This window comes from Notolepis coatsorum (genome assembly GCF_963971535.1).
Source record: "Notolepis coatsorum genome assembly, chromosome: 12".
Classification (NCBI taxonomy): Eukaryota; Metazoa; Chordata; class Actinopteri; order Aulopiformes; family Paralepididae; genus Notolepis; species Notolepis coatsorum.
The window spans coordinates 19,831,186-19,853,572 of NC_140176.1; the positions used below are offsets into that span (position 1 = coordinate 19,831,186).

General features: G+C 46.5%; 1 protein-coding gene across 1 annotated transcript in view; it reads left to right on the forward strand.

Moving 5' to 3' along the window:
* Positions 1 to 22,387, forward strand: part of LOC311237793 (uncharacterized protein) — a 143,049-nt gene that overhangs the window by 21,211 nt on the left and 99,451 nt on the right. The window contains exons 6-11 of the mRNA XM_084325771.1: positions 213 to 399; positions 7,939 to 8,104; positions 10,215 to 10,437; positions 19,744 to 19,917; positions 21,989 to 22,066; positions 22,254 to 22,265. Of these exons, the coding sequence (XP_084181897.1) occupies positions 213 to 399; positions 7,939 to 8,104; positions 10,215 to 10,437; positions 19,744 to 19,917; positions 21,989 to 22,066; positions 22,254 to 22,265 (840 nt within the window). The remainder of the gene's footprint in view (positions 1 to 212; positions 400 to 7,938; positions 8,105 to 10,214; positions 10,438 to 19,743; positions 19,918 to 21,988; positions 22,067 to 22,253; positions 22,266 to 22,387) is intronic.

Below are 22,387 nucleotides of genomic sequence, written 5' to 3' on the forward strand. Positions count from 1 at the left end.
TCTCTCCTCTCCTCTCCTCTCCTCTCCTCCGTTCCAGACCACCTCCTCTCCTCTCCTCTCCCTCTAGCTGCTTGTTATGCCTATATATTTACACACCCAACTGGATGTCCTTATTGGGATATATCTCAACAATACAACTCAAATCCTCAGTCAAAGACAAATTACCAGTAGATCGTTTTTACACCTGGAATTGCCTGTCGTTCTGTGCATAGGTGGATGCCAGTGTGGAGGCGCGTGCTGAGGGCATCACAATGTTTGCCGTCGGGGTTGGTGATGAAGTCACCACCTCCGAGCTGGTCTCCATCGCCAACAAGCCAATGTCCACCTACGTCCTACACGCAGAGGACTACACCAACATCGACCGCATCCGCGATGCCATGCAGCAGAGACTCTGCGAAGGTGAGTGTAGCTACAGAGTGTACGCCCCGTTTCAAAATGTTCACAATTTGTTTGTTTTACAGCCTGGAATTACAACCGATGAAATCAAACTTTCTCCACCTTTATTTACATGTTTTTTCCTGTCTGATTTCCGCATTGACCTCTATAGTAAATTTGGTACCTTCACCTCTAGTGACGGCAGGCTGATGATTTACTGTATGTTTCTTTTTCTGGATGGATACCAATTTTCTCTCTGTGCGTTCAGTAGAAAACTGTCCGGTTGGCAGCTAGCCTAGCTTAGACTGGTGTTTTTATTCATTTGGGAGAAATCATTGGTGATTATGTTCACGGATTTAAATAATAATAATAATAATAATAATAATAATAATAATAATAATAATAATAATAATAATAATAATAATAATAATAATAATAATAATAAATAATACGACTATATCTGGACGTATTGGTGTGCTCCCGAGTTTTTAACGGCTTCATTTGGGAGAAATCCTTGGTGATTGTGTTCACGGATTTAAATAAATCACTGCAATGCAGCAGACCTACCAGGAGGGGAGGACCAACCCAATGTGAGACGACCAACCGAACCAGTCTTCTCACCACCTGCAGTGTACAGTAGCAGCTTCTCACAAGGACACCGAACGAGTGGCGATCACTGACCACTGGGGTCAGAGGAAGTGATGGACACATGAACACATTCACCTCTTAACGTTCGGCGTCCCACCAGTGGGACGCACTTCGCGGCACTTTGCACTCGTCTGCCGGCTCCGGGCTGCATTTTCTGCCGATCAACCAATACATTATTTGAAAGTTGAATTTGCTGCCTTTCGATCGTCACCACACTCAACCTATTGCGTGCTTCGGGTTTCGAGTTACAAGACGAAATATCCGGCGAGCATCATTTGAAAAGCCGTTCCGACGAGTGACCACGTTCCGTTGTAAACGGTCCTGAACTGACCAGTCACAGCTGATGGCGAAAATTATTGACCAACGTTGTAGTCTGCTCCGAAAGCGATCCCAGACGAGCGCTGATCAGGCCACATGAGCGGATCGGCGCGGGCGTGAAATCCGCTCTTCGCTTTTTTTGGAGCATGGTGTAAATTAGCTCAAACTACAACAGTCTACACCCCCTGGGCCCCTTAACAATTGTTTGTATTGAGCCGTATTGTAATTGTACCCATTCTGCAATGTTAAATAACGTTGTTTATCCATTCACTAGCTCTACTAAGCGATGATAGCTAGCCTAGCCACAATGCTATGGTCGCTGCCATTAACATTAGCATGTAAGCTAACGACAACAACAATGGCGTCATATACTTTTTCTAACAGGATGTGAGTGACGGTTCACCCTTCTCATTGGTTGAAAATGGCCTTCATGTTTGTACATCGCCATCTGTTGCTTTGGCATTGTACTACATGTTACATCAGTGTTAAACCACTGTGAGCGGCCCGGAGTGGATTGGAGCGGAGGAGAACTCTCGCTCCGGACGTCACGCCGACCCATTTTAAAACCCACTCCTCGCTCACGTCAAAACCGCCCGCTCCGCTCCCCGCGCCGCTCACGCGCCACGCCGCTCACGTGCACTGGCGCTGATTGCAACGGCGGCACGGTGGTGTAGTGGTTAACACTGTCGCCTCACAGCAAGAAGGTCCAGGGTTCGATTCCCGCTTGGGGACCAGGTTTCCATGATGCCAGTTACCCAGGTGGGGTATCTCCCAGGCCTTTCTGTGTGGAGTTTGCATGTTCTCCCCCGTGCTCGCAAGGGTTCCCCCCCCGATAAGATAAACCCAATGGAAAAACATGCACAACAACAATAGATTGCTAACGCTGTGGCGTCCTTGACGAAGACGGACAGGAGCACTTGGATTGGTCCCCTGGCGCGGCTCACGTTGACGCCTGTCTGCTCCCGGCTGCCCCTTGGGGGGGAAGGATGACAGGATGGGTTAATCGCAGATACGAATCGCATTCATGCATCGCATGCGTGCTGAATGATGACCTCTGAGCAGGTCCTAAATTATTATTTATTAACGAGAAGGGGGCAGAAGAAGAAGTTCTTTGTTTTGATTCGTCTGAATGAATGGAAGTGGACGGTCATTTTGGATAATCACGCTGAATTATTGCGGTACACACATTAAAAAAACCTTTTTTAAACAGTCATTTTCCGTGGGATTTTTTATTAACTTTGGACCTGTACTACACAAGACTTCAGGCTATGGACCCGGTATATCTTCCAGCTCCTTTAGGTGTAGTCCTAAAGTGTAATAAATTGCAAATTACTTTGGATATGCAATCGTCAGGCATTTTATGCTAAATGGGGGGTAAGCTTAAAAATGGGGGGTAAGCTTAAAGGAAAACTCCAACATTTTGGGAAATTAGCTTATTTAACATCTTCCCTGGAGTTAGACAAGAAGATACATATCTTTTTTGTCTCTCTGCATACATTAGGCTTAGGGAACGCCTGGACCGTTAGCCTAGCTTAGCTTCATCACTGGAAGTGGGTCAGACATTTACCCGAGTTCCCTACAGTCACGAAATACACACTCCAAATACAATCAAAATACAACTCCAAAACGTTCCTGTAAACATGTTGTGACCTGTGTATTTACCACGTCTCCCAGTCACACAAGTCACACAAGTCTCCCAGTCACACAAGTCACACGAGTCTCCCAGTCACACAAGTCTCCCAGTCACACAAGTCTCCCAGTCTCTCAAATCCTTATGTGTTTGGATTACCGTTGATGGCACTGCCCTCGACAGACTCACAGAAACATTGACCGAACATATGAAACTATTCGGCAAGGACATGACACAGGAACAATACCAGTCTCTATTACCCCAGTCAACTTACAGGAAAGCGTGACTGAGGCGAGTCGAAGGATGGAAGTAGAAACACTGAAGAGCTGGCGAACACAACCGCTGACGGATAACCGCTCATCAACAGTGATGTGGCATCTGTCAGATTAATGTCTTCACACAACAAGACTGCTTTACATTTTTATATGTACCTAAACAATGATGAACTGGAAGTTTGATGCAATGGGATCAATGATATTGCAGTGATAGTGTTTAAAGTAAACCAAGATGGTAACTTCAGAGCAAGACAAACCACATGATCCCATTGCACCACATTTCGAGGCTGACCGATTGACTTAAGTTACTGAATTGTATTGTTATGTAGGAAGAAATTAGTTGGCTTGCTGTCCCTTAAAAAATCACAGATTTATGGGGTTGGTTTTGCTGACTGACAAAATGTTATGGGTAATGCATAGAATTTCTTTATTTGATAGTACAAACCTTTTACGAAGATAATTACGAAGATACTTACAAACATGTTTGAGAATGAGGTCCAATGTGTTTTAATTGGGTGTATTCTTAAAATGGGCACTACATGACGGATTTCATTCCATATAGTTGCATATCCAACTTACAAAACATTTTACCCAATATAAAAAAAATTCAAAATCAAGTTTTTCTACGCAAAATTCTGAAGATGGCGTTTGTCTTGAATTATGTTCCACAGTTTCAGTTTTATAACTGAAACCATTTCGAGTGTAAGACATTCTTTTCAGATGATGGATATATTGTTTTGGAATGACACTCTGTATCACACTATACAGTAGGCCTATGCATTAAATCCACGTTGTTTATCATCGGTGTCCTGAAATCATGTGTGTCCCAATGTATTTATCTGTTGTTTTCTTTGTTACTGTGTCTGGCACACAGTGTTACCCTCTATGTCTATCATATACTGTATAGTATCAATGTGGGGGTATCAAGGTGAAAAAACCCAAATACACACACCACGGGCTCTGGCACCCAGGGCCATATAGCCGTTGCAGGGAGAGGAGAACATGAAAGCCATGACGACAGGAAACAGACAAACAGATGTGCCTATTGCTCGCGCTTGCCAACCAGAAGCTGGGAGGCATTGTTTAAACTATAAACCACAGAGGCTGCTTGTCAGTGAGCCGCAGTACAAGCAGTGGGAAGCTGAGCTCAATTAGAACGTGTGGAAAACTAGGCCAGGATGTCTTCCCCCCGTTAACTGACATCTTGAAACAGACACTCTGATGCGTTACACTGCAGGCAAAGCGCAGTAGAACTGCAGCCAATATGCCAATGTTTTGAGAATCTATTTTTGGGAATGTAAGCACAAGGACAAAGTGCAGAAGAACTTTGAAGTGGACAAACTGGCATTCCAACTCTCGACACCCGTCACATTTCTTTTGTATATGGATAATTTAAACTCATCATATTCTGACTGTTACGAACTGGCTCAAGCTCGCAACAAGAATGTGGGAGACACAGGCACAATTTAAGAAACAACAAAGAATTTATTATAATTAAACTAAGGGAGCAGCCAATATATATGAATATCAGTGTGTCAGTGTAACCGGTCTTATTTGACATGCCCCGAGTGGGAGTGAAACCCCGTCTCCCGCGCCGACCGCTATACCAAGAGGTGAATTCACTTCTTAGTAATGGGTCTGGATGCCTCTGGGAGTGAGTTTACGTGCAGTACCGTTTAACGTCCACAGCCACTTCACTATACACAGTCCATCAAGTGTTAATTTTGGCAGCTATTTTAAATTGAGTTTTAGTCTTAGTCATGTGTCAAATGCTCCTTTTTTGTTTCATCATATTTAGTCACCTTCATTTATTTTTCGTTTAGTCAGTTTTAAGCCAACTACAGGTCTGAGCATTTTATCTTAGTCAGTTTTAGTCTCGATTTGTCTTTTTGTTTTATCTAGATTTAGTCGCAGAAAACGGATGACATTTTTGTCTAGTTTTCGTTAATGAAAAAAAAAGGCATTTTATTCTTGTAATGCAATTCTATGTACTGCTACAGTCAGTCAAATTCACATTAATTTCTATTGGGATCATAGATTCATGTAGACGTCCCTCTCCCACTCCCCCCATAATGTAATGAGTTAAAGATGTAAACAGTTAAAGACCCTCACCAGTCTTAAAATAACAAAAACAGTAAAGTGAACCGAACGTTTCCACAGCCATGTGAAGCAGAATGACCCCTGGTTGTACAAAAATAATATATATATATATACATATAGAGCAGGAGAAGTGCTCCACATATATAAGTGACGGATCATACTGGGTCTGCGTTGTGTTTGATGTTAAATGAGAATGTCCCGAGGGGGAGTCGAACAGGGGGCTCCCGCGTCCGCGGGCGACGACACAGGCCGCTGCACTAAGAAGTGAATTCACTCCTAACTACCGTACCTATGCGTCTGTTAACCCATGTTATGGGGAAGTGAGTTGAATTTACCAGCCTGCACTGCCACAGTCACTCGTCAACACACCTGTTTCGTGACTGTGGACATACCCACGGGCTTCCCGTTACACTCACCTCCCTAAACTCACGCCCCTCAGGACATCCGGGTCACTGGGCACCACTGACGGATCAACCGGGTCTGCGTTGTGTTGATGTTAAATGAGAAGGTCCCGAGGGGGAGTCGAACAGGGGGCTCCGCGTCCGCGGGCGACGACACAGGCCGCTGCACTAAGAAGTGAATTCACTCCTAACTACCGTACCTATGCGTCTGTTAACCCTGTTATGGGGAATGGAGTTTAATTTACCAGCCCGCACTGCCACAGTCACTCGTCAACACACCTGTTTCCGTGACTGTGCACATACCACGGGCTTCCCGTTACATATACACCATAAGACATAATCAAACCATATTTTTAGTCTTAGTCATGTGTTAAATGCTTCTTTCTTCATCATATTTAGTCACCTTCATTTAGTATTCATTTAGTCTTAGTCAGTTTTAGTCAACTACAGGTCTGAGCATTTTAGTCTTAGTCAGTTTTAGTCTCGATTTATCTTTTTTGTTTTAGTCTAGATTTAGTCAGGGGAAAAAGCTTTGTTGATGACCATATTTAGTCATTATTTTCGTTGACAAAATTAACACTTGAGTGTGGATAGACACACGGTACCTCCGTTACACTCACCCCCCTAAACTCTCTCCACCCAGGGCATCCGGGTCACTGGACACCACTGTAACTGGTGTCATTTGACATGCCCTGAGTGGGAGTTGAACCCCGGTCTCCCGCGCTGCGTGCGACATCGCCGACCGCTATACCAAGAGGTGAACTCACCTCCTAGTAATGGGTCTGGATGCCTCTGGGGAGTGAGTTTACTTTCAGTACCGTTTTAGACACGTGGTACCTCCGTTACATCAGCAGTGTGTGGATGAGTGTATGTGCAGCATGAATGTGTAGGTGTAAAAGCACAGAAAGTAACCAAAACCAAAGGAACCAAAGTCAACAACCAAAAGAACCAAACCAGTCAAACCAAAGGATCAAATGTGTGGGGAGTTCGCCAGAGATCAGAGGCAGCCTCTCTGATATCCTGCCTGGGACGCGTCTATTTTTTTACCAACGGATTTCCAGTTCTGCGTTCGCGTTCTGCGATCTGATTGGCCACTGACGTTTCTGGTGCGATCTGATTGGCCACTGACGTTTCTGGTCATGTGACATGTGCGCCCAATCGCGTGATGCCTGTGTCTTTGCCCATTTCCGCCTCATACGGCATGCAAACTACCTAACGCCTAGTTTATCACTGGTTAAGCTTAGGCGACTCTTTCGAAGTTGGTTAAGGTTAGAGTTTGGAATCAGGGCTGGTGTTCTATCGCCATGCTCTAAAGACAAACTCTAACCTTAACCAACTTCGAAAGAGTGCCTAAGCTTAACCGGTGAAAGAAACAGGCGTCACACGATTGGCCGCACATGTCACACGACCAGAAACGTCAGTGGCCAATCAGATCGCAGAACGCGCACGCGGAACTGGAAATCCGTTGGTAAAAGTATTGACGCGCCTGGGACACACACCGGCCCAGGTGTGCCCCAATTAACCTGACGAGCCTTCCCCAGCTCTGCTCTGCCAGCCAGAGCAGAGGAAGACAACACAGTGTGGGGGAGGGTCGTCACATGACTAATATGATCATTCTTATGGGTAAATGTCATATTAATTTTAGCAAGTGGAGTAGTAGCAGGCCCTCCTTTGTTTGGTTCATGAATGATTTCAAACTACTGTATATTTTGTACTCTAGTAAAATAGAAAGAAAGATTTTGTGGAGATATATCTCGTTTTCTGTCGTTTTGAATTATGCCCCCTTTTTTCTTGACTCCTTTTTCTTCTTTTCTTGCCTAGTGGTTTACGTATATATTTCTATAAGAAATCCCCCATATTTGATTTAGTTATTTATTACTTTTCGTAATTTATTTAGAAAATAGTTTATATTGCATTATTTATATATAATTTTTTGTTTGCTTTAAATATGTTTAATAAAAACAAGTGCAGAAAAGCGTATCGGTTGCAAATCTGTGCATCAGAGAGGACGCATATAGGAAAACATTTCCTAGTGTAACACCTTCATAGTGAGAACAAAGTCTGCCTGACCTTCGTTGTACATTTGACACCCCTCTCTCCCATAACTACCACGCCGTCATGTTGTTGTATATAATAAACACTAGTATGTCTTCATACCTCAGCCAGCTCAACTTGTGTCCCTTCTTCCCAGAGTCGGTGTGTCCCACGCGTATCCCAGTGGCGTCCCGGGACGAGAAGGGCTTTGAGCTCATGCTGGGCCTGAACATCCACAAGAAGGCCCATGCGATCCCCGGCTCGCTGGTCTCCGAGGCGGCGTACTCCCTCACTGTCTCCACCGACATCACCGAGAACACCAGGTGGGTTCTGGGTCAGAGGTGGGACCAGCTTTACAGAGTAAATAGACTCTTTCAAATGGCTTTAGCCTTTAACCCTTTTGATTGATTGATTGATTGAAAACTTTATTAACAGATTGCAGAATGGGTACAATACAGTACGGCTCAATACAAAACAACTGCTAAGGGGATGCAGACCAGAAAAAGACTTTCGTCTTGTTTACATCGGGTCCCCCATTTTCAATTCATCAGGAAATTGTATGACATACAACAAGACATATAGATATACAGAACTGTGTAGTAAAAAGAGATCATAAAAAATATATACATCCGAAGGGTAGCTACAGTAAAAATCTGCGAGCTATGGGGAGTCCTGGAACTCCGAGATAGAACTCCGAGAGAATGTACCAAATACACATATTCCTGAAATTGTTAACAACTGGGTCTCGGGGCATTGTCTCATTTAAAAATAAAAAAATATGTGGGTATCAAACAAAGTCATGTCCATTGCCTAATATGCACAGGGACATCATTGGAAACATTGGGCCATGGTTTCTTGTTCGGCGTTGGTTTTAACTCTGTATTTTAGGGTAACAGTATGCATGGGGTTAGGGGTGATATTTGTATTATGGTCGTTCCACTGGTGATTAGTGGGGAACTGTTTTTTTTCCTGGTGTTGGAAAAAAAACAATCTTCATTTTCTCTAAAAACACTGAAGATAGCGTTTTGGTTTGTGCACTTCGTCTGTGGGACGATGAATGGTAAGAGGAGCACGCTGCTAGGTTAAGATGCAGGGTGCATGGGAGATGAAAAGAGAGGAGAGGAGAGGAGAGGAGAGGAGAGGAGAGGAGAGGAGAGGAGAGGAGAGGAGAGGAGAGGAGAGGAGAGGAGAGGAGAGGAGAGGAGAGGAGAGGAGAGGAGAGGAGAGGAGAGGAGAGGAGAGGAGAGGAGAGGAGAGGAGAGGAGTGGAGTGGAGTGGAGAGGAGAGGAGAGGAGAGGAGAGGAGAGGAGAGGAGAGGAGAGGAGAGGAGAGGAGTGGAGTGGAGTGGAGAGGAGAGGAGAGGAGAGGAGAGGAGAGGAGAGGAGAGGAGAGGAGAGGAGAGGAGAGGGGAGGAGGGGAGGGGAGAGGAGAAATGGAAAAGAGGTTGTGTGACAAGAGGCAGGATGCTATTAGGATATTACTAACACACACACACACACACACACACACACACACACACACACACACACACACACACACACACACACACACACACACACACACACACACACACACACACACACACACACACACACACACACACACACACACACACACACACACACACACACACACACACACACACACACACACACACACACACACACACACACACACTGAGAGCACTTTATAATTGACAACCTGACTGGGAAACTCTGAATAGCAGAGAATCTTCCAGAACACTCCCGTTATTTTCCATGCAGAAGCACTTCAAACCTCCACCACATGTGTCTGTGACTTTTACAAAACCAACAACATCAATTGCAACAAAAATACGTACCTAGACTTGGCAATCCATGAGCAAAATAGAGGAAAAGTGGATATGTATGTGTTTGCCACCCCTAAAATAGCCTCTCAGCTTAAAAAGATGTTTATGCATCAACACATAGGGTTTAGTAGCAAATGTAAAGGGGAAGTCATCGATTTATGGTAGTAGTTCTCGATAAAGACAGTGAAGATACATTTGGAAAACTTTTGAAACAAACAAATGTCCCACTACAAGCTCAAAACACATGCACATGAAATGCATCTGTTTACACCTGTAACAAGTTAATGACATTATACTATTGTTTTCCTACCAGCTAGATCTTGAAAGTCATAGTCATTATACTATTGTCTTCCTACCAGGGAGATATTCAAAGTCTATATAGTCATTATACTATTGTCTTCCTACCAGGGAGATCTTAAAAGTCATATATAGTCATTATATTATTGTTTTCCTACCAGGGAGATCTTCAAAGTCTATATAGTCATTATACTATTGTTTTTCTACCAGGGAGATCCTCAAAGTCATATAGTCATTATACTATTGTTTTTCTACCAGGGATATCCTCAAAGTCATAAATAGTCATTATACTATTGTTTTCCTACCAGGGAGATCTTCCCAGAGGGTCTTCCACCGTCTTACGTGTTCGTCGCCACGCTGCGCCTGAAGGGCCCATCCATTAAGGTGACCTTTGACCTCTGGAGGGTGCTGTCTAAGGACGGGGAGATGCAGGTGGCGGTGTCGCTGAGCGGGGAGGACCAGATGCTCATCTTCACGACCACCAGCATCACAGACCTGAAGCAGAGAGTCGTCTTCAGGACCGGCTTTGAGGTTTTTAATTGAATTGCATTTAACTGAACTTCGTGCACCCCTGGGACAAAAAACGTCCCAACTGTAGATACTGTACTTGGGATAACCTTGTCTTGATTTATTGCATATCCCCTGAAATTAAGTCAGGCAGTTTTTCTGGGGCAAAAGATGAAGTCTGCATTTTTTTTTTGTAACTATAGCTAAAAAAAAAGTGCCCTGCAAAAAAACACTGCACATGGTGGGTGTACCCTTTGGTAAAAAAAAACGTCCTTATTGACTCCCACGTTAAACACGTTTTTTTAAAACAACGCCATTGCAGATTGAATTAAAAAAAAAAATCTTCATCTAGGCCCCTTCATGGGCATTTACATATGCATGATTAAATTTCTTTTTTCAAGATGGCCGCATTGCGTCATCTATTTCCGGCGGCCACAGCTTGTGTGTTTACTGCTTGTATCCTGCAATGCCGTTCAAAAAATATTTTGATCTAAAATGATTTGAGAATGTTTTATGGAGGTCTTAGTGTGGTGTGCATGCATGTGTTGAGAAATTAATGTGTGTGCATGTGGTCATTTGCAGCCATTATGTGAAAACTAGCCATTACAGTACATTACTGTGTACTAGCCATTTTCACATAATGGCTGCAAATGACCACATGCACACATTAATTTCTCAACACACGCATGCACACCACACAAACGTCCCAAAGGGTACACCGTGTGCAGTGTTTTATACACTGTGTCACTGCACAAATTTCAGGCTCTCATAATCCCACCCCAAAAAAAATGACATTAGCATTTATGGGATGGAAAATAATTAACCCTTAGTGTTTTTTGTCTTGAAAATAAGCCACGCTTCAATCACACAAACTGGTATTTAAGGGGTTAAAATCCTGAAAATGAATGAATATTTTATATGTATGTTGAGGACTGAAGTTAATAATGGTGTTATGGTTTGTAACCGACCCCAATCGCACAACACAAGACAGGTATGAGAGTAAGCCAAGAACTGGGCATTTATTGAAAACAACAGAAAACGGCACTGTCCCTTTAAGGGAGAACACAAATTACAGGAAAACAAGAAATGGGAAAAATAGGCAAGTGCCTTTAAGAGGCGAGCTGGCTAAGGGGAAGGCTAAGGGAAAGGCTAACGGACAGGGCCAGGGCAAGGGAACAGGGCAGGGACAGGGAGGACTAGGAGGACTGGACAGGGAAGACTAGGAGGACTGGACAAGGAGGACTAGGAGGACTAGAAGGACTGGACAGGGAGGACTAGGAGGACTAGAGAGGGGAAAAAGGGACAGAGGCCCGCGGAGGCGGCCTGGGGACAGGGTTAAGGCCTTGGACAGGGCGAGGGCTGGAGCTGCTTACAGGGAGGAGTAGGAGGGCGCAGGCTAGACGTCTGGAGGAGAGCGCGCCGGCTCGGAGAGCGCATCTGGCGCGGAGGTCTGAGTGGTGCGCGTCTGCTTGGAGTACGCGCCGGTACGGAGAGCGCATCTGGCACGGAGGTCTGAGTGGTGCGCGTCTGCTTGGAGTACGCGCCGGTACGGAGAGCGCATCTGGCGCGGAGGTCTGAGTGGTGCGCGTCTGCTTGGAGTACGCGCCGGTACGGAGAGCGCATCTGGCGCGGAGGTCTGAGTGGTGCGCGTCTGCTTGGAGTACGCGCCGGTACGGAGAGCGCATCTGGCGCGGAGGTCTGAGTGGTGCGCGTCTGCTTGGAGTACGCGCCGGTACGGAGAGCGCATCTGGCGCGGAGTCTGGATGCGCGTCTGGATGCGCGTCTGGAGTGAAGAGCGCGTCTGGCGCGGAGTCTGGATGCGCGTCTGGAGTGCGTCTGGATGCGCGTCTGGAGTGAAGAGCGCGTCTGGCGCGGAGTCTGGATGCGCGTCTGGAGTGCGTCTGGATGCGCGTCTGGATGCACGTCTGGAGTGAAGAGCGCGTCTGGCTCGGAGGTCTGGAGTGGAACACTGGAATACCTCCCGTAGAGGATTAGAGAGCGCAGTACAGTGTCTCCCTCCAGGCAAACGGCGACAGGTGGCGAAGGCTTGAGCGCATCTCACGCCGGAGATGAAACAGCATAACAGACAGAAACAGAAACTCCTGTAGGAGCCTACAGATTGAGAACCTCCCGTAGGAGTTTGCTGATAGAGATATGATACGGAACGACCCGACAAGGACTGAGGGGAAGAGCGAGGTACTTAAAGCCCACAGGGGCGCTAATTAGAATACACATCAGGTGCGTGAAGGTAATTGATACTTGAACTAGAAGAGTGTGTTCGGCACGAACCAATCAAACAGATACTGACAGATAGTCCAAGGGTGTGGGCTGCTGAAGAGCAGACGAGGCTAAACGAGCGCGAGGGTGGGGGCTGGAGAAGTGAGGAGAACAGGGAATTAAGGGTCCAGGGAAAGGCGAACCTCACAGTACTCCCCCCTCCACGGGAGCCACCGGGCGACCCAAAAATACAGACAGAGGGGCAGGGGAAATGACAAGGCAACAAAACAAAAAATTGGGCCATGCTAGCGGGGAAGCTACACCAAAGCGGGGCTAGCAAGGTGGCAGGGTAGCCGAGGGGTAACTAGGGAAGCCGAGGGGTAACTAGAGGAGCTGAAGGGTAACTAGAGGAGCTGAGGGGTAACTAAGGAGCTGAGGGGTAACCAGAGGAGCTGAGGGGTAACTAGGGTAGCTGAAGGGTAACAGCCAGGGCACAGATAGCTACAGGGCCTATGCTAGCTGTAATGCTACATTAACATAGAGGCTGCGCTGGCTGCCGGAGCTAGGCTAGCAGACAGGGCTGGAACAGGGGCACTGGAGAGGGGAACAGGGAAGGGGCTAGCAGAGGGAAAGGGTAGCTGCCAGGGCACTGATAGCTACAGGGCCTATGCTAGCTGTACTGCTACATTAACATAGAGGCTGCGCTAGCTGCCGGAGCTAGGCTAGCAGACAGGGCTGGAACAGGGGCACTGGAGAGGGGAACAGGGAAGGGGCTAGCAGAGGGAAAGGGTAGCTGCCAGGGCACTGATAGCTACAGGGCCTATGCTAGCTGTACTGCTACATTAACATAGAGGCTGCGCTAGCTGCCGGAGCTAGGCTGGCAGACAGGGCTGGACCAGCATGAGAGAAACAAGCTAGCTGGAAGGACAGTCCTAGCTGTGGGGAACTGACCTTGCTAGCTGAAGGGGCAGTCCTAGCAGTGGGGAAAACTGACCTTGCTAGCTGAAGGGGCAGTCCTAGCAGTGGGGAAACTGACCTTGCTAGCTGAAGGGGCAGTCCTAGCAGTGGGGAAAACTGACCTTGCTAGCTGAAAGGGCAAGTTGGAGCTACACAAAAAGTGGAGGCCATGCAGAGGGACCGGGTTAGCTGCCTGGGCATGGCTAGCTACAGGGCCTATGCTAGCTGCAAGGGCTGCATTAACATAGAGGCTGTGCTAACAGCCGGGGCTAAGCTAGCAGACTGGGGCCATGCAGAGGGACCGGGTTAGCTGCCTGGGCATGGCTAGCTACAGGGCCTATGCTAGCAGCAAGGGCTGCATTAACATAGAGGCTGTGCTAGCAGCCGGGGCTAAGCTAGCAGACTGGGGCCATGCTGGTAGTAGAGGCCTAACAATCTGCAGGGGAGCTAACGAGGCTAACAGGGAAGCAAACAGGGGAGTCAACAGGCTAACAGGGGAGCTAACAGGGAAGCTAACAGGGGAGTTAACAGGGGAGACTAACAGGGGAAACTAACAAAGGCTAACAGGGGAGACTAACAGGGAAGCTAACAGGGGAGCTAACAGGGGAACTAACAAGCTAACAGGGGAGCTAACAAGGCAACTAGAGGGAACAAAAAAAAAGGCAAACTCAACATACACCGTCTGTGCTGGCTGGGGTCGTCGACGGGTCGGGTCGTACTGTTATGGTTTGTAACCGACCCCAATCGCACAACACAAGACAGGTATGAGAGTAAGCCAAGAACTGGGCATTTATTGAAAACAACAGAAAACGGCACTGTCCCTTTAAGGGAGAACACAAATTACAGGAAAACAAGAAATGGGAAAAATAGGCAAGTGCCTTTAAGAGGCGAGCTGGCTAAGGGGAAGGCTAAGGGAAAGGCTAACGGACAGGGCCAGGGCAAGGGAACAGGGCAGGGACAGGGAGGACTAGGAGGACTGGACAGGGAAGACTAGGAGGACTGGACAAGGAGGACTAGGAGGACTAGAAGGACTGGACAGGGAGGACTAGGAGGACTAGAGAGGGGAAAAAGGGACAGAGGCCCGCGGAGGTGGCCTGGGGACAGGGTTAAGGCCTTGGACAGGGCGAGGGCTGGAGCTGCTTACAGGGAGGAGTAGGAGGGCGCAGGCTAGACGTCTGGAGGAGAGCGCGCCGGCTCGGAGAGCGCATCTGGCGCGGAGGTCTGAGTGGTGCGCGTCTGCTTGGAGTACGCGCCGGTACGGAGAGCGCATCTGGCGCAGAGGTCTGAGTGGTGCGCGTCTGCTTGGAGTACGCGCCGGTACGGAGAGCGCATCTGGCGCGGAGGTCTGAGTGGTGCGCGTCTGCTTGGAGTACGCGCCGGTACGGAGAGCGCATCTGGCGCGGAGGTCTGAGTGGTGCGCGTCTGCTTGGAGTACGCGCCGGTACGGAGAGCGCATCTGGCGCGGAGTCTGGATGCGCGTCTGGAGTGAAGAGCGCATCTGGCGCAGAGTCTGGATGCGCGTCTGGAGTGCGTCTGGATGCACGTCTGGATGCGCGTCTGGAGTGAAGAGCGCGTCTGGCGCGGAGTCTGGATGCGCGTCTGGAGTGCGTCTGGATGCGCGTCTGGATGCGCGTCTGGAGTGAAGAGCGCGTCTGGCTCGGAGGTCTGGAGTGGAACACTGGAATACCTCCCGTAGAGGATTAGAGAGCGCAGTACAGTGTCTCCCTCCAGGCAAACGGCGACAGGTGGCGAAGGCTTGAGCGCATCTCACGCCGGAGATGAAACAGCATAACAGACAGAAACAGAAACTCCCGTAGGAGCCTACAGATTGAGAACCTCCCGTAGGAGTTTGCTGATAGAGATATGATACGGAACGACCCGACAAGGACTGAGGGGAAGAGCGAGGTACTTAAAGCCCACAGGGGCGCTAATTAGAATACACATCAGGTGCGTGAAGGTAATTGATACTTGAACTAGAAGAGTGTGTTCGGCACGAACCAATCAAACAGATACTGACAGATAGTCCAAGGGTGTGGGCTGCTGAAGTGCAGACGAGGTTAAACGAGCGCGAGGGTGGGGGCTGGAGAAGTGAGGAGAACAGGGAATTAAGGGTCCAGGGAAAGGCGAACCTCACAAATGGTATTCATAAAAAAAGAAATTCATAAGTAAATATATACATATTACATGTAAAGTACATGGGACAGAAAACGTCCCAAAGGGTACACCGTGTGCAGTGTTTTAGTGGGGTGCACAAAGGTTTTAACCTGAACTGAATTCAACTTAACTGAACTGAACTGAACTTAATTGAGATTGAGTGGGAATTAATGTCTCGATGGTTTTCAATGTGAGATACTGTACATGTGAAAAAAGTTATGAAGCAGTTAAGTTAAGCTCGGCCTGGTACATTAAATTAAATTAAATTAAATTAAAATCAACTTGCACAGAGGAGAGGTCAGTAAGATAGAATAGAATAATTCTGAAGCAATATGAATCTATTATCGGGGAGAATGAGCTTAAAACTGGAACTGATGAGAGGAGAGGAGACGAGAGAAGAGAAGAAATGAAGAGGGAAGGCCTTGAAGTTGTCAATAATTGAATAAAACAGGCTTGAGTAGACTCATTTTTATTCGCATACGACCATTGTACAATACAGAATATACAATAATCAATCAATTGTATTTCAAGTGCAGACTCCACCATGCAGCATGGTCCCAAGACACTAGCAAGAAACAAAGAGAATACAGAGGACAAAACATACAGCAAGCGAATAAAACATCAATGTTATTGGGATGTTAAAAAGTTGAGGGTAGGCTGCAAAACATGAATTCTATCTACAGTACTAACATGAATAAGAGTGTACTATACTACGGTATCCTTGGATTTCATCGAAAAGCACATAGTTTGTTATTAGAGATTTCAAGCCATCACTCTCAATATCCCTTCATGTTCCGTGACATGAGTGAGTTTGACTGCAGCGACTCCCAAAGAGCCAAACAGACGAACCCCATTCATGTAAACATCAAACCCCATTCAGGGGAACATGTGGTTTCTACTGCCACGTGTCACGGACACCAGAGGAGGCTGTAATTGCTCCCCGGCGGAATCAAGTGTTGGGACGTCCAGCGCTTGTTGGGGCAGACACACTTCTTTCCTTTCCACGAGAGCAGGCACGTGCAGAGGGGGGGGGGGGGGGGGGGGGGGTGGGGGGGGGGGGCTTTGGGTGCCCAAGCACTTGCCCATGTGCCCCTGGATGACCAAAGTGCCCTTTTTTGGCAAGGCTTTTTTTTTATTATTATTATTTATTTTCTTTGGTAAAGACTAAAGAGCAATGCCCATGGTCCTCATCAAGAATAATTTGAATAATATTATAGATAAATTTTTTTTTTTGAATGCCTGTCTGTCTGAGGTGCATGGTTTCTGTTATGTTGTTGACATGTCACCCTCCCTCTTGGAATGACGGGCCCATTAGCCAATAGAAATCTATAATACATTTTGATAAATCCCCAACTATCCTAAGGCATAATCATATAGTATGATGCTAGTTTGTTGTAAGATTGCGTGTTACATTCTCCGAATATTGGTTGCTAATGCTATAGTTTGGCTGGTTACGTTACGCTGTAGTTGGTGTTCTAACATTTTGATACATGTGCCCTTTAAAATGTGAGCACCTGCCCCTCTAAAAAGGTCTCTGCACGGCCCAGCACGAGAGCCCCAGGCTATAGCAGCATCCTGTTGGCCCCTCAATGATGTGTTTTCAACCAACACCGACCTATTTTTTAACGTGTTCCAGCGTATTCCATGAGCCGGGTGGATGCTGTCTGAGTTACCGGTCTGTGAGTCCTCATGTGGAAGTGATGCTCAGGCTCAGGCTCACTGGAACAGTAGCTCGAGTGTTCTGTCCTTTTTGGTTTTAGCTTCAAAACAGGGAACTGAGTCACATGGAAAAACCACAAACATCTTGGCCACAATACAAACAGCTGCAACTTACAACATTTTCAACACATATAGTGAACGCACACTCAGACACACACACACATTGGGGGGCGACAGTGGCTCAGGAGGTAGAGCAGTCGTCTGGTAATCCGGAGGTTTCCGGCTTGATCCCCGCTCCTCCTAATTGCTCTCGATGTGCAGGTTGGCACCTGGCATGGTTGCCTCTGCCATCGTGTGTGAATGTGTGAGTGAATGGGTAAATTGTGAGGAACAAATTGTAAAGCGATTTGGATAAAAGCACTATATAAATGCAGCCATTTACCATTCACACACACACACACACACACACACACACACACACACACACACACACACACACACTAGGACCATTGGCCTAGTGCTGCACTGAGTCAAAAAACATATAATAGTGGCGGTAATGTCGAAGAAAGGCGCTCTTCAAGAACACGGCTAACCCTAAATACAGTGGCTGTCTCCATCTTACCTTTAATGAATGAATGAATGAAATTGGACTTTGAAGAAGTCTTTATTTGTAGCACATTGCTACATCGTCATGCAGCGTACACACATGCGAGGGATTTGGGACACATAGGACACACACGCATGCATTGTTGGGTCGCCATTGAAATGTCCTCTCTGCGCTTCACTCATCCCGTCATAGGTCATAATATCCTTGGAAGTTCTTGTGACTCAAGTTAAATTATTATTATTATTATTATTATTATTATTATTATTATTATTATTATTATTATTATTATTATTATTATTATTATTATTATTATTATTATTATTATTATTATTATTATTATTATTATTATTATTATTATTATTATTATTATTATTATTATTATTATTATTATTATTATTATTATAATTCCTGATCCACTCCCTCACTGGGAATGAGGAAGGTAATTCACAATCCTACCAGACTGTTGAGGCAACAGGGGTAACAGATCAGGCTCCTGGGTATAGCCCTGATCTAGATCTGAGGTTCTTTGGGTTGGCTCGCCATCTTGTGTCGGTCCGGCACACCGCCTCGTCCCGCGTGGGCACACACGTGATGAGTGGTGGTCGGTTGGGACTCCTGGGAACTCTTCCCGGGGGTGGAAACGGGGTGCTAGAAAACCTGGCCTGCGTAACAGGCATTCAGAAAATAAAAGCTATTTACCATCTTTCATTGCTTTATCATCTTTTCATTGCTTTTAGAATGAATAATCAATCAGGCTACTTTTGGCTATGCTAAGCTAAAGTAGGCTACAATATCACAGCACGTGGGAACGTCCATTTGACTTATGCTAATTAGGCTAAAGTGCACTAGCACATGGGGACATTCCTCACATTCCATATTAAACTCTCAAAAGCAGTCAATGTATATAGACCATGTTCTTATCATACAGCATATCAATACAATTATTATAAGTACTTCTGAAATGGTTTTTTTCTAGTTTTCATTTAACCAAATTGAGCTTGGAGCTTCGCTAGCATGACTCAGGATGAAGCTACATTATTAGCTGATTAGCATTGAGCTAGCGATTTTGTACATTCGACAATGAAACAGGCACAATATTGATGAAACTCACCAAAAACCGCTTCTGGAAGTGGTATGTTCTTTAACAGCAACAACTCTTCGGTTTTGTAACTGGGGGGAGTCTTTTATGACTATTTGATAACTATTTCGTGGTGCTGGTTCATTTCGGTTCCATCAGTATTCAGCATCTGGTCATTCTCCGTCAATCTCTAATCTCATCTGCCTCAGGCGAGGCGTGAACTGCACACCTAACTCATGCTCTGAGGTCACTTAAAGGGGCAGTGAGGCTATTCAAAGGATTTGGTCAAAAGCGTTGTTAACCTCACATGAATATACATATGACCCAATAACATTAACTATTATGCTCTTACACAATAGTATTAACTATTTATGTTCTTATTCAATGGCATTAACTATTTATGTTCCTATAACTAAATAGTTATGAATCTGAAACCTGGGTTACACTATCTCCCCCTAAACATCCACTGCCCCCCCCATCAAAAACACAGAAATGGGTCTATGTGGGTCTCAGAGGGTTACTGTTGACATCCCTCTCTCTCTCTCTCTCTCTCTCTCTCTCTCTCTCTCTCTCTCTCTCTCTCTCTCTCTCTCTCTCTCTCTCTCTCTCTCTCTCTCTCTCTCTCTCTCTCTCTCTCTCTCTCTCTCTCTCACCCCAGGATCTGTTCGATGGAAGCTGGCACCAGGTGAAGCTCTTGGTGAGGCCACATCAGGTGACTGGTTTCCTTGACGATCAGCAGATCCAGGCAATAGGCTTGGAGCCAGCGGAGCCCATTTACATCAATGGAAAGACACAGGTTGCTAAGCGACTGGGGACAGAGGCCACTGTACCTGTGAGTGCAAACACGTGAATTGTGTAGATTGTCCTCTAACCCCTATACCTTAACCCTAACTTTTCTTTCTCGTTTGCTCTCATCCCCCAATGTAGTCGTCATGTCGATCCCCTTCCTGGTTGTTGCACTGTACCCTACTGTTGGTCTGGGGAAGGGTGTAGACTACCACATGCCTCCGCCGATACATGTGGAGTTGCCAGCCGCCTCTTTTCACCTGACAGTTACTGTATGAGTTTCACACGCACGGAGGTTCATGCTAGCTCCCCCAGATCCCCTTCCTGCTGACAGGTGCACCGACAGACCAGTAGGAGTCACTATTGCAATAACCAGGGCTCATATCCCACCGGTGTCTCACCTGCAAACACTGCCAATTGTGTTCCTAGGGACGACTCACGACTGACCATGCAGGAAGTACCACTGGGGCGACAGTGGCTCAGGAGGTCATCTGGTAATCGCAAGGTTCCTGGTTCAATTCCGGCTTCTCCCGGCAGCGTGTCAAAGTGTCCTTGAGCAAGATACTTCACCCCTAACTGCTCCCGATGAGCAGGTTGGCACCTTGCATGGCTGCCTCCGGAGTCTGTGTGTGCATGGGTGAATGTGAGGCTCCAGTGTTTAGACCTCTCACTACCCAGTCGCTCCAGTGCTTAGACCTCTACACTACCCATTCGCTCCAGTGCTTAGACCTCTACACTACCCATTCGCTCCAGTGCTTAGACCTCTACACTACCCATTCGCTCCAGTGCTTAGACCTCTACACTACCCATTCGCACCAGTGCTTAGACCTCTACACTACCCATTCACACCAGTGCTTAGACCTCTACACTACCCAGCCGCTCCAGTGTTTAGACCTCTACACTACCCATTCGCTCCAGTGCTTAGACCTCTACACTACCCATTCGCTCCAGTGCTTAGACCTCTACACTACCCATTCGCTCCAGTGCTTAGACCTCTACACTACCCAGCCGCTCCAGTGTTTAGACCTCTACACTACCCATTCGCTCCAGTGCTTAGACCTCTACACTACCCATTCGCTCCAGTGCTTAGACCTCTACACTACCCATTCGCTCCAGTGCTTAGACCTCTCTACACTACCCATTCGCTCCAGTGCTTAGACCTCTACACTACCCAGCCGCTCCAGTGCTTAGACCTCTACACTACCCATTCGCTCCAGTGCTTAGACCTCTACACTACCCATTCGCTCCAGTGCTTAGACCTCTACACTACCCATTCGCTCCAGTGCTTAGACCTCTACACTACCCATTCGCTCCAGTGCTTAGACCTCTCTACACTACCCATTCGCACCAGTGCTTAGACCTCTAGGCGACAGTGGCTCAGGAGGTAAAGCAGTCGTCTGGTAATCCGGAGGTTCCCGGTTCGATTCCCGCGTGTCGAAGTGTCCTTGAGCAAGATACATAACCCCTAATATCTGCTGATGAGCAGGTAGGCACCTTGCATGGTTGCCTCTGCCGTCGGTGTCTGAATGTGTGAGTGAATGGGTGAATTTGAGGACCAAAAAAAAGCTTGGATATAAGCGCTATATAAATGAACCATTTACCATTCACCTCTATACTACCCATTTGCTCTAGTGCTTAGACCTCTACAATACCCATTTGCTCCAGTGCTTAGACCTCTACACTACCCACTGGGGGTAATGTGAATCACTACCCACTTTCAAAAACACTCTCAAAGAACACCTACGGGAGACTGCAATTCGAAACTGGCCCCTACAAATGTCCTAACCCAGTTGTACAGTAAATTACCAAGTATGGCTTTGTCAGTATTCCAATGTACAGGCAGTGTACAGTGTCCCCCCCCCCCCTACCCAAAGAATCCCAAGCACCACTATATCTGTGTGTGTTTATGTCACCATATTATAAAATAAAGTTGGTCCAGAATGAAATTCCTAATGAGGCATTTGCAAGCGTGGTTTTCAAACTTTGCCAACAATGAAATATGCATAAATTATATTTAATGAGCTATGGAAAAAAATTATATCTTAAAAACAATGGGAATGAATTTCACATTTTCACGTTGTCTATTTTGACTACAATTTCCCTTCTTTTATAAAAAGATGGAGATTCAGAAGCTGCGCCTGTACTGCGACCCTCACCAGAGCGAGAGAGAGACGGCTTGTGAAATCTACTCCGTGGTGAGCTCCCCCTAAATCACTAACTATCTCACACCAGACACGTGTTGCAGTATATGCTATATATCTTGTGAGGAAGCAGAGATTGCATCCTACCACCATGAACATCGTGTATAATGGTCTCCTGATTTGAAGATAACAATGATTTTCCCTCTCCTTTCCGCCGCTCCGTCTCTCTCATCGTATACAGGATGATGAAAGGGTAAGTGTCAATTCCACCCTGTTGTTACTCTCACCATCAACACTTGAGACATACCAGTCTTTTTTTTTTAACGTGTGGGTTTCGAGTCATTCTTGCCTTGATGCAAAGATGAAGGCGCCCGT